The 11,774-nt window shown below is 53.4% G+C and overlaps 1 protein-coding gene across 1 annotated transcript in view; it reads left to right on the forward strand.

Moving 5' to 3' along the window:
* Positions 1 to 1,810: 1,810 nt before the first annotated feature.
* Positions 1,811 to 11,774, forward strand: part of PCDH1 (protocadherin 1) — a gene marked incomplete at its 5' end in the record, with an annotated part of 18,549 nt that continues 8,585 nt past the window's right edge. Inside the window, 2 exons of the mRNA XM_025040772.1 lie at positions 1,811 to 2,677; positions 5,609 to 7,804. Of these exons, the coding sequence (XP_024896540.1) occupies positions 1,811 to 2,677; positions 5,609 to 7,804 (3,063 nt within the window). The remainder of the gene's footprint in view (positions 2,678 to 5,608; positions 7,805 to 11,774) is intronic.

The following is an 11,774-nucleotide window of genomic DNA, read 5'->3' on the forward strand; positions in this document are numbered from 1 at the left end:
TGTGTCCCAGTCCCAGAACAAAGCCTGGCACATTGTAAGTGCCCAATAAATGTTTATTGAATGCATGAATGAGCACCTACAATGTACCCCGCTTTGTGAAAGAACATGGGTGGGGGATGAGTGTAGGGAGCCTGTCTCTTCCTTCAGGATGTTTGGCATCTGCCTGGAGAGGCAGAGAACACAGGAATAGGTGCACGATACTGGAACTGAAGAAGGCAGGCGGGCGGTGTCCCAGGCAGCACAGTGATTCATTGCGGCGGGACTGAGGCAGACAATAAGCGGCTGTGAGTTGGAGGAAAGAGAGGTCACCAGGGGCTGGAGGGGCCTGGGAAGGATTCCAAGGGGACCAGAGCCTGTGTTTAGTAAGATGGGTGTGGTCTGCGACAGAGCCTAGGATGGGATTTCCAGACGTAGGACAGGTATTCCAGATGCAAATGGGGAGGTGGGAAAAAAGAGATGAAACCTCAGCCCTTTGCTGAAAATTCTGGGCCAAAGACTTTGGATTTGAATAAAGGGCTTGGCCATGGTCTTGTTAGAGAGGAGGAGGAGTCAAGACAGGGACAGTATAGGAGCTGGAAGGTCTGGCTTGGGTCTGCAAATGCGCAGCCTCGAAGCTAGGGAGATGGGCAGAAGAAGTGGGTTATCGTGGTGATGGGGTGCAGCTAATGGATGGCTAGAGCATACAGGACTCTAATTGGAAGGATTTGGGGATGGGCAGGGAGAGATGGAACTAGACCCATTAAGAGGAGGAGGAGCCAGATGTGAAATAGGGGCCAGATGTTTGTGGGGCTAGGAATCAAATAGGAGCCAGATGTTCACTGAGAGACTGTGAGCTGGGGGTTGGGGGGGTGGTCAGGGAAAGGCAGGCAGTGTCATTGGTGGCTCTGTCCCAGTCAGACATGCTGGGCTCCCAGGTGCTAAGGACAAGCCAAGGCAGCTCCGGTTCCAATTCCAGGGTTTGTCATTCCTGACCATGGTCCTGACCCCAATCTTGATGTCCGCTCTCTCTTATATACCCTCTTCCGCCCCATGCTGCCCCAGTGGAAGGCAGAGAGGGAGCGGGAGGAGTCCTGGGAACACACATGTGTTGGGTGGGGAGTTTAGGGAGGACTCCTCAGCCCTAACTTTTTTAGGCCTTAATTGGTATCCAATTCAAGCTGGCCCTTCATGGGGCAGTGGGGGACATTGGGTACTATGAGTGATTTTTGTCAGACGAGGGATTTAAGATGCCATACCTCATACACATACATTGACTTGGCATCGCAGAAGGGAGAGAAACAAGACATTGTCTCCTCTCCCTCCAGCCAGCCTGAGTGGCCCTCAGCGTGAGCGCTAACGATCCAGGGTCTGGGGAATATAAGGTACCATGTCTCTCCTACCACATGTGGGGGGTGCTCGAGGCCTCACCCTGCCACTAGCTAGCTGTCTCTATCTCAGTATCAGGGTAATTACCGTGGGTGACTAAGGCAGGATGCTGGTGAGAAGGAGGTGTTGGGCAAAGCACTGAGCAGAGAGCAGGGAGGGAAGGAGGGAGTGTCAGTGGGTCAGGGCGTTCCATGGGCGGGAGCTGCTCTAGACCTGTTCCAGGTCCTGTACCGGCTCCTCCAGCTGGGGCTGACGCGACTCCTCCACCCAGCTGTGGGTGAGATTCAGAGTTCTGTGGTCCGGAATGAGGGTGCTGTGCTGGGCTGAGCTCTCCTTCTGGGAGAATAGTGTGCAGGTGGGAGAGGGAGAGCGGGAGGCTGGCTCTGGGCAGCCCTCAGGCCAGATTCCTCCTCCTAGCTGACTGCCTGTTTTGCCTCTTCCCCTTGCAGCCTTCCTGATTCTGGAGCCTGCCAGAATGGGGCCCCTGAGGCCCAGCCGAGGCCCTGGGGGGCGACAGTTGTTGCTGCCCCCTGTGCTGCTGACACTGTTACTCCTGCTGGCTCCATCCCCAGGCTGTGCCACTCGGGTGGTGTACAAGGTGCCGGAAGAACAGCCGCCCAACACCCTCATCGGGAGCCTCGCAGCTGACTATGGTTTTCCAGATGTGGGCCACCTGTACAAACTAGAGGTAGGTGCCCCGTACTTGCGGGTAGATGGCAAGACAGGCGATATCTTCACCACCGAGACTTCTATCGACCGCGAGGGACTCCGTGAATGCCAGAATCAGCTCCCCGGTGAGCCCTGCATCCTGGAGTTTGAGGTGTCTATCACGGACCTTGTGCAGAACGGCAGTCCCCGGCTGCTTGAGGGCCAGATAGAGGTACAGGACATCAATGACAACACACCCAACTTCGCCTCACCGGTCATCACGCTGCCCATCCCTGAGAACACCAACATTGGCTCACTCTTCTCCATCCCAGTGGCTTCAGACCGTGATGCTGGCCCCAATGGTGTGGCATCCTATGAGCTGCAGGCCGGGCCTGAGGCCCAGGAGCTATTTGGGCTGCAGGTGGCAGAGGACCAGGATGGGAAACAGCCTCAGCTTATCGTGATGGGCAACCTGGATCGGGAGCGCTGGGACTCCTATGATCTCACCATCAAGGTGCAGGATGGTGGCAGCCCCCCACGTGCCAGCAGTGCCCTTCTGCGCGTCACCGTGCTTGACACCAATGACAACGCCCCCAAGTTCGAGCGGCCCTCTTACGAGGCTGAGCTGTCAGAGAACAGCCCCATCGGCCACTCGGTCATTCAGGTGAGAGGCCCCTTCACCTCACTGTTGGAGTGACCCATCTTTAGAAATGGGAGCCCACCCTAACCTGGTGAGAGTCCCTTTCACTTAGATGGAGAACCACCAAGATACTGGGGTAAGACCCCTTGTGCCCACCCCAGCAGGTGATATTATTTTCCTCTGTCAAGCTACTTCAGTGAGAGTGACATAGCATGTGAACAGTAATCCCCATCCTTAAGGCAGACTCGAGTTGGAGAAATCTCTGAGAAGTAAAACCCCTCCCAAGTCACTTGATCTCCCCCTACCCCTGTGAGCCAAGCTGGAACAAGGGAATCACCTTCTGTCCAGGTAGAATCTCTCCAAAGATGGGGGTATCTTCCAAACCAGAGGCTCTTTAGCCAGATAAGGTTTTCTGTGAAGCTAGAGGACAGAGCCTTACTTTGCCCCCATCCTTGACAGTCAGATGAGATTGTTTTAGACAGGTGAGTCTTCAGAGCTCTGGAAAACTACTCAGATGTCTGTATGCTGGCTTCCTCCAGTAGGTGCTGCGTGGCCATGGGTGTGGGTGCTTAGCACAGTGGGGGGTCGGTTGCCTCTGCTGTTCTCAGCACCCCTCTCCATGGGAACTGCCCCAGGGGCTGGGCAGCTTGATAGGGCCAGGGCCTGGGAGGGAGCAGAGAAAGCGTCCCTGCAGACAGGTGGGCGTATCTCCCGCTGTCATCTCAGCCCTGGCCTCCTGCCAGCCCCAGCTCCTTTCTCTGTCTCCCTGGGCTGAAGCTGTCTATCTTTGATGTGAGGTTGCTGAGGAGGGCTCGGCCTGCCCTGGACACCGTTACCTGTCCTGGGAAAGCCTTCATCCTACGTCCTCAAACTGAAGTGGAGCATGGGGAGGAGTTTCAGCCCTTTTTTTGGAGGCTGGTGGACAGGAAACTATAGAAAAGAAGCTGAGAAAGAAAAGAGAGACAGACAGTCGGGGATGTTGAATAATAATAGCCTAGGTGCCAGGACTGCTCTAAATACATTATGTGTATTATACCATTTCATCCCCACAGTACAAGGTAAGCATTATCCCCATTTTACAGATGGGAAGCTGAGCCCATAGAGATTAGGAAACTTGCCTGATATCATCCAACTATATGTTCAGATCCCACCTTGTCCGTGTCCAGCAGTCTGGCTACAGAGCCTGTGTGCGTGTACCATTTATACCCCTCCCAGTGGTGACGCAGGAGCGTGGGGCAGAGGTGAGGCCAGAGGTACACAGGGCAGCAACAGAGAGTGTAGGAAAGAACTGGCAGTGGAAAGAGGCATAAAGAACCGAGCGTGTATGGGAGAGAAACAGAAGACAGAGAAAAAGAGAAGGACGATGTCAAGAGAGGCAGATAAAGAAGCTGAGTGACCAATATAGAGACAAGGTGACAGAGGGAACCATAATGAAAAAGTTGGGGACAGACAGACCCCGAGTGGCAGGGCAAGAAGAAACTGTTTGGCTTTCACAGGGGTGAGAGTTTGGCTCACAGAGGTGAGCAGAGACCAGGGCAGCTGGGAACCCCTGCCCAGCTGTCTTTACTGTCAAAAAAGTCCTGGCAGGAAGGAGAAGAGACTAGCAGTGGCTCGAGGGCCCATTAGGTTTGGTGCCCAGCACTGTGTTAGCTGATTTTCAGAGATGGGCAGATGGATAAGTGGATGGATGGATGAACAAAAAGAGAGATCAATGTTATTTACGGAGCATTTGCCACGGGCCGGGCAGTGTTAGGCATTTACATGTATTATTCCATTTAGTCCTCACCACAATGAAATAGGTTCTATTATCCCCACTGTCACTTGGGGAGGTTAAATAATTGGCCCAAGGTCACATATTTAGTTGAGAAGTGGGAGCTGGGATCTGAACCTCAAACCCTTCTGCTCTGCCCCTCAGAACTCTGCCAAGTTATGCCTGTTCTGTCCTCCCCGCTCATCCTCCACCCCACTGCCATTACATTCTGTCGAGCTGTGACGAAACTCTAGCCTTCATGTTTCTCCTTGACCAGTGACACCTCATGGTCATTCCCACCTGGTTCCTATTGCCCCGTTACCACCCATGTTTGTATAGAGTTGGATTGTGTGTGCTTCAGTTGGCGTGGGAGGGCGTGCCCACTGCAAAGGGACAGGCAGTTCATTGTTTGATGCTGGGAGCCCAGCCGCTGCCAGCAGGCTCTGTGGCCTGCACCAACCCCTCCCTCCTGGCCACAGGCTCGGCCAGATTCCTCAAGTCGGTGCCTAGCCAGCACCAGCCCAGCAGGGAGGGGAAGAAGCTGCCGAAACAGGTTTCCCCGGTTTGCCAGAGCAGTGGCCTGGCGGGCTCCCTCTGACCCACATCCCTACGTGGCTGCTTTCAAAAGAAATCCCCTCACTTGTAGCCTCCAGGTGGACATGTGGGTCTCCACTCATGTGCAAACACACATGTTCACAAACACATATACCTCCTCCCACGATCACACGTAATCAGTTTCACATACATGTATATGCATGCATACGTTTCATATATATATGTCATGCACATACACCATCTCTATTGCTCACACCTTTCCAGCTCTTCAGAAGGGTTGAAGTCCAGTTTAATTGGGTGAAAGGGCTGTACTAATCGGACGATTGGACCCTCGTCACTATATCTGGGCAGACTAGTGTAGGAATGAGAAGTGGAATTTAATTCTGCCCTCTCCCATCTCTAGTAGTCGCTTGCAGCACTGCTGAGGAGTTGCAGGCTGCATCTGCACTCTTTAGGAAAACAGATCAGTAATATGTGCCACCGTGTCAGGATTGGGAAAAGGGCAGTGCACGTACTGCTTTTGGAAAGGGTGCCACGTTAGATCAGTCGTGTCTGCCATGCTCAGTGGAAAGGCAGCACATACATCCCTTAATTTGCTATACGAAACTAACCCATCCCTGTTTTCCTCGTTTCTCTTTCCTGCCCCGTAGGTGAAGGCCAATGACTCGGACCAAGGTGCCAATGCAGAGATCGACTATATGTTCCACCAGGCGCCTGAAGTTGTGAGGCGTCTTCTGCGACTGGATAGGAATACTGGACTTATCACTGTGCAGGGCCCCGTGGACCGTGAGGACCTAAGTACCCTGCGCTTCTCAGTGCTTGCCAAGGATCGAGGCACCAACCCCAAGAGTGCCCGTGCTCAGGTGGTGGTGACTGTGAAGGACATGAATGACAATGCCCCCACCATTGAGATCCGGGGCATAGGGCTGGTGACCCATCAAGATGGGATGGCTAACATCTCAGAAGATGTGGCCGAGGAAACAGCTGTGGCCCTGGTGCAGGTATCTGACCGAGATGAAGGAGAGAATGCAGCCGTCACCTGTGTGGTGGCGGGTGATGTGCCCTTCCAGCTACGCCAGGCCAGTGAGACGGGAAGTGACAGCAAGAAGAAGTACTTCCTGCAGACCACCACCCCACTTGACTACGAGAAAGTCAAAGACTACACCATCGAGATTGTGGCCGTGGACTCTGGCAACCCCCCACTCTCTAGCACCAACTCCCTCAAGGTGCAAGTGGTGGATGTCAATGACAATGCACCTGTATTCACCCAGAGTGTCACGGAGGTCACCTTCCCAGAAAACAACAAGCCAGGTGAAGTGGTAGCTGAGGTCACTGCTAGTGATGCCGATTCGGGCTCCAATGCTGAGCTGGTTTACTCTCTCGAGCCTGAGCCGGCTGCCAAGGGCCTCTTCACCATCTCACCTGAGACTGGAGAGATCCGGGTGAAGACATCCCTTGATCGGGAACAGCGGGAAAACTATGAGTTGAAGGTGGTGGCCGCTGACCGGGGCAGCCCTAGCCTCCAGGGCACGGCCACCGTCCTCATCAATGTGTTAGACTGCAATGACAATGACCCCAAGTTTATGCTGAGTGGCTACAACTTCTCAGTAATGGAGAACATGCCAGCACTGAGTCCAGTGGGCATGGTGACAGTCATTGATGGGGACAAAGGGGAGAATGCCCGGGTACAGCTCACAGTGGAGCAGGACAATGGTGATTTTGTTATCCAGAATGGCACAGGCACCATCCTCTCTAGCCTGAGCTTCGATCGGGAGCAGCAAAGCACCTACACTTTCCAGCTGAAGGCGGTGGATGGTGGGGTACCGCCTCGCTCAGCTTATGTTGGCGTCACTATCAATGTGTTGGATGAGAATGACAATGCGCCCTTTATCACTGCCCCTTCCAACACTTCCCACCGGCTGCTGACCCCCCAGACACGTCTTGGTGAGACAGTGAGCCAGGTGACAGCTGAGGACATTGACTCTGGTGTCAATGCTGAGCTGACCTACAGTATCGCTGGTGGCAACCCTTACGGACTCTTCCAGATTGGGTCCCATTCAGGTGCCATCACCCTGGAGAAGGAGATTGAGCGACGCCACCATGGGCTGCACCGCCTAGTGGTGAAGGTCAGTGACCGTGGCAAGCCCCCGCGCTATGGCACAGCCTTGGTCCACCTTTATGTCAATGAGACCCTGGCCAACCGCACACTGCTGGAGACCCTGTTGGGCCACAGCCTAGACACACCGCTGGACATCGACATTGCTGGGGATCCGGAGTATGAGCGCTCCAAGCAGCGTGGCAACATCCTCTTTGGCGTGGTGGCTGGCGTCGTGGCTGTGGCCTTGCTCATCGCCCTGGCGGTGCTCGTGCGCTACTGCCGGCAACGGGAGGCCAAGAGCGGCTACCAGGCTGGGAAGAAGGAGACCAAGGACCTATACGCCCCCAAGCCCAGCAGCAAAGCCTCCAAGGGAAACAAAAACAAGGGCAAGAAGAGCAAGTCCCCGAAGCCCGTGAAGCCAGTGGAGGACGAGGATGAGGCCGGGCTGCAGAAGTCTCTCAAGTTCAACCTGATGAGTGATGCCCCTGGGGACAGCCCCCGCATCCACTTGCCCCTCAACTACCCGCCAGGCAGCCCTGACTTGGGCCGCCACTACCGCTCTAACTCCCCACTGCCTTCCATCCAGCTGCAGCCCCAGTCACCCTCAGCCTCCAAGAAGCACCAGGTGGTGCAGGACCTGCCGCCTGCAAACACGTTCGTGGGCACTGGGGACACCACGTCCACGGGCTCTGAGCAGTACTCTGACTACAGCTACCGCACCAACCCCCCCAAATACCCCAGCAAGCAGGTAGGCCAGCCCTTGCGGCTCAGCACGCCCCGACCCCCACCCCACCCCTACCACGGGGCCATCTGGACTGAGGTGTGGGAGTGACCGTGTGGTCCTGTGTGGGCGCTGGCCCAAGCCAGTGGTGGAATGTGGGACCAAAGATCTGGGGATGCTGGAGCCCTGGTAATGCGCCTCACCCAAGCATGGAGGGTTAGGTCAAGTGAAAATTGACCTCGGGAGGGTGTGATCTCCTCTTCCAGCTCCCTCCCTACTGGGAGAGGCCTGTGACTTGTCAAATCCTGGGACACTAGACCAGCTGCTGGGTCTTACAGGTCGGGGCTGATAGGCAGGTGAGCAGAAGGGTTTGCAGGCAGAAGGGGGAGGGAAGTGGAGATGAAGTCTTTTCCAAACCTGGGTCCCTATATAAGACCAGCTGTGGTGCTCCTCTAGAGGGAAACAGGGAGACCTGGTGGGTGACTGGGTGGGGACTCTGTCAGGGAGGGGCCTCCCCACTTGTGCCTTCTGTGTGTACTGCGTGTCACCCTCTTTTGCACCCCTGGTTCCCGGGGCTGGGCCTCAGTTTCCCGGCCCAAGTCCCAAACGCTAATCTTTGACAATAAAGTTCTCTATTTTTGGAGTTTTGGTTTCTTATTTTCCTGGAACTGAGAGAAGGAGTGAGAGAGACTGGAAACAGCCCTTTTTCCTTACATCCTGACCCGATTTCCCCATCCCTTCTTTCTGCCCCTTCCCAAATCCTCGACCCACCCCTTTACCCCAACCCTATCTTAATTTATCGTCTTCCCATCCACCCCTACGTTCGGATAAAGTGCCCTTCTGAGCAGCCTTCAAGTGGAGGTGTCCGGCAGGATGTCACCTTACCCCATGTTTGTGAGGCCTTCTCCCCAGGAATGACACCCTTCACCAAGAAAGGGCAGGTGGAGGTGTACCCAAGTCCCGCCCTTTCTTCTCTGGCTGGGACTTGACCTTGCCAGTCCGCCCACATTGAGCAGCCTCTGACAGAACGCAGACCAGAGCTCCTGGTGGGGATGGAATGCAGCCTCCCTGCCTCAGGTGAAGGCCAAGAACCTCTTGATTATACCACCTCCTTCCCTCAGGGCAGGATCTTCCCAAGTCCCTTTCCCAGCATCTTATCCCAATACCACTCAACACCCAGCAATTTGCTGGCCCTGCCCAGTGTGTCCCCACAATGATCACCATCCTGGACTGCTGGGAGGGAGGGCCCAGGGAGAGGGGAGGGACTCTCCAGATCTTTCAGATTGACCTGCTCTGTATCGCCACTCTTAGGGTGCGCCCGACCAATGGGCCGAAGCATCCTGGTCCTGCCCCCTCCCTTCCCTTCCTTCAGCTCCTTGCTCTGGCCACCTGGGCTGCTGGCTCTCTCTCTCTCCGTCTCTCACTTCTTGCTCTCTTGGGTCTGCCCTGTCTCTGGCTGTGCCTGAGAAGGAGAGGGCTAAAGTCTGGGTGTGGGCCCTCAGGTCCTGGGTGAGTTTCTGAGGCCAGAGGCAACCTGACTCCATGGCAACCGAGGAGGCCTGAGACACTCCCAAGAGGTCCAAGGCGCCAGCTCTCTGTTCCGATTCCGTCCACAAACTCCCTAATGTGCTGGGGATAGCCCCAAAGTAAAAGCTCCTGGGGGCTTTGGAGGAGTAGGGTGTGGGGAAGTGAAATCTAGTTTCATCGCATTTCTCCTAGACAAATTAGTGTCTCCAGAGTGACCTCCAGCAACTCCTGACCAACCATTCTTTCTCTTGTTCCTAATCTGCTGCCACTAGCTCCTCTATTCCTTTAGCTCCTTCACCTCTCTCTTTCCCAAGGTCTGAGGGGTTATCTCTTACTTGGCTGCAATCCAACCCATGCATGGCGCCACACTGAATACCTTCTCCCACATTCGGATACAACTGAACAATGCCATTGTCATCACCAAAACACAAAGGCCGAGTTCCTACTGTGTGCTCAGCAATGGTACTAGACCCTGAGGAAACATTGTCACATTTGTATAAGACATACAAGTGAAAAGATGGGGCAATTGAGATTCTTAAGTTTCGAGTGAGAAGTGCCATAGTAAAATTCTTCCCAGCTCATCTCACTACTATTACTTCTGTTACTTCTCGCTTCCTTTTTTTTTTTTTTGAGTTTTTACTAGGTGCAAGCACTGTATGTGAATTAGCTCATTCAATGCTCGTAACTCTTTGTGACATAAGTCATTATAATGCTCATTTCACAGAAGTGAAAACTAGTTAGCGATAAAGTCAGAATTCGAACACAAAGCATTAGGAAATCCGTTATATGAAAAAGGAGTTCCATGATCAAGTTAATTTTGGTAGCAAGAACTACACAATCATATCGGCAGCTCTGTGAAGGCTGCGAGAAAGGGGAAATCTGTTAAACTTTGTGTAACTCTGGGTTTTCCAAATTTACTTGACTATAGTGCCCCTCCCTTTCTTTGAGGAGCACAGTATCGGAAAACGTGAGCAGGATATGGGAGTGGGCTCCTGGAAGGAGGATGTGAAACTTGAGCCAGTTTTTCAGTGATAAACAGGAGTTGAGAAGGAGGTTCACCCTGTGAGCCAACTTCTGAGGCAGGAGTGAGCATGACCAGGTTGGGGGCAGGGAATGGGCAGAAAGGAAAATATTCTGGCTGGAGCGAAGGGTCTAGGAGAGAGCTGAGAGATGAAACCGGAAGGACTGTAGGTTGTGGAAGACACAGATGTTTTGCCAAAAATTCCTTAAGAGGAAATGGTAGTCCTGGAAAACTCATGAGTTTTGGATGGACTGAGTTTTAGAAAGTTCACTGGAGTGCGTGGTGGACTTAAAAGGGGTAGAGGTAAAGGTACAGGGTTGAAACTCTGTGGTCTGACCTAAGATGGTGGCAATGGGGATGATGTGTGGATGGATTTGGCTGAACTTAGGGAGAAAAGACGCATAGGACTCAAGGAATAATTGGATGTGGGGTAGGGATGGGGAATAGGGATGAGCTACCAGGATTCCCAGGTAGAGAGACATCATCCTTCTGAGTCTGGGTGAGTCTCAGTAAGTTATGAGATCCTTGCCCATGCAGAAGCTGGTTGAGAAAAAAAAAAGGAATTTGGTTTCAGAAATACATCTGAAGGGCCAGCAGGGACAGCCAATTAGAAATATTCAGCAAGTATTCTGAACTTCATGACTGGAGCTTAAGAGAGTATTCAGATCTAGGCTTTTTAAGATTTAAAGTATAGGATTAAAGGAAACATTTGGTATTGAGTATAACCCAACCCTCCATTTTACAGAAAAGAATCATAAGAAAAAGAGACCAAGTGACGTGCCTAGTAGGCAAGACGGAAAACTTAGATTACCAGGTGCAGGTTCTGCAGGGAGGGAGGGCTCCTGGCTAAAGTCTTGAAAAGAAATTGGAAAGAGTATCTGACAACCAGACTGCCCTGTGCCTCCCAGACCCCTCCTGGAGCCTGTTCACGCCAACACCAGGTAGATGGTGCTTCTTTATATCCTCTCGGCCCCAAATGTCCGGATCAATTTTGGGGACCTTGTCTGTCATCATTCAGACCCATCAGTGTTTTAGATCACAACATGGATCCCAAGAAGGGTTGCCTGTTCCTGAAGATGGGGTGGGAGCCAGGATGGGAAGGCAGTTCTGGGCTGCCTCGCCATCAGCTCTCTAAAGCTTCTTGTTTTGACATCCTCCCCAACCCCAACTGTCTTGAATGAAATGGAGATTGTGTGAGGTGTCGGGAAGGTGAGTCTACAATCCTGGAACCACTTCTGGCCATTAGATAACCTTCTACAGAGGGTTTTAGAGGAAATACAAAGCACCAAAAATGTCTTAGAGAATTGGTGGGAGCCTGGAGACCCATCAGCAGGGCCCTGGGCCTGGGTTGCTCCCACCCATGCCCTCCAGGGACCCCGGGTCCTAATTTCTGTTTGGCAGGAAAATTGGTGGCGGTCCCAGGTGGGTGTTTGGGTGACTGGCTGGTTG

The sequence above is a fragment of the Pteropus alecto genome, unplaced genomic scaffold, assembly GCF_000325575.1.
Source record: "Pteropus alecto unplaced genomic scaffold, ASM32557v1 scaffold78, whole genome shotgun sequence".
In the NCBI taxonomy this organism is placed as follows: Eukaryota; Metazoa; Chordata; class Mammalia; order Chiroptera; family Pteropodidae; genus Pteropus; species Pteropus alecto.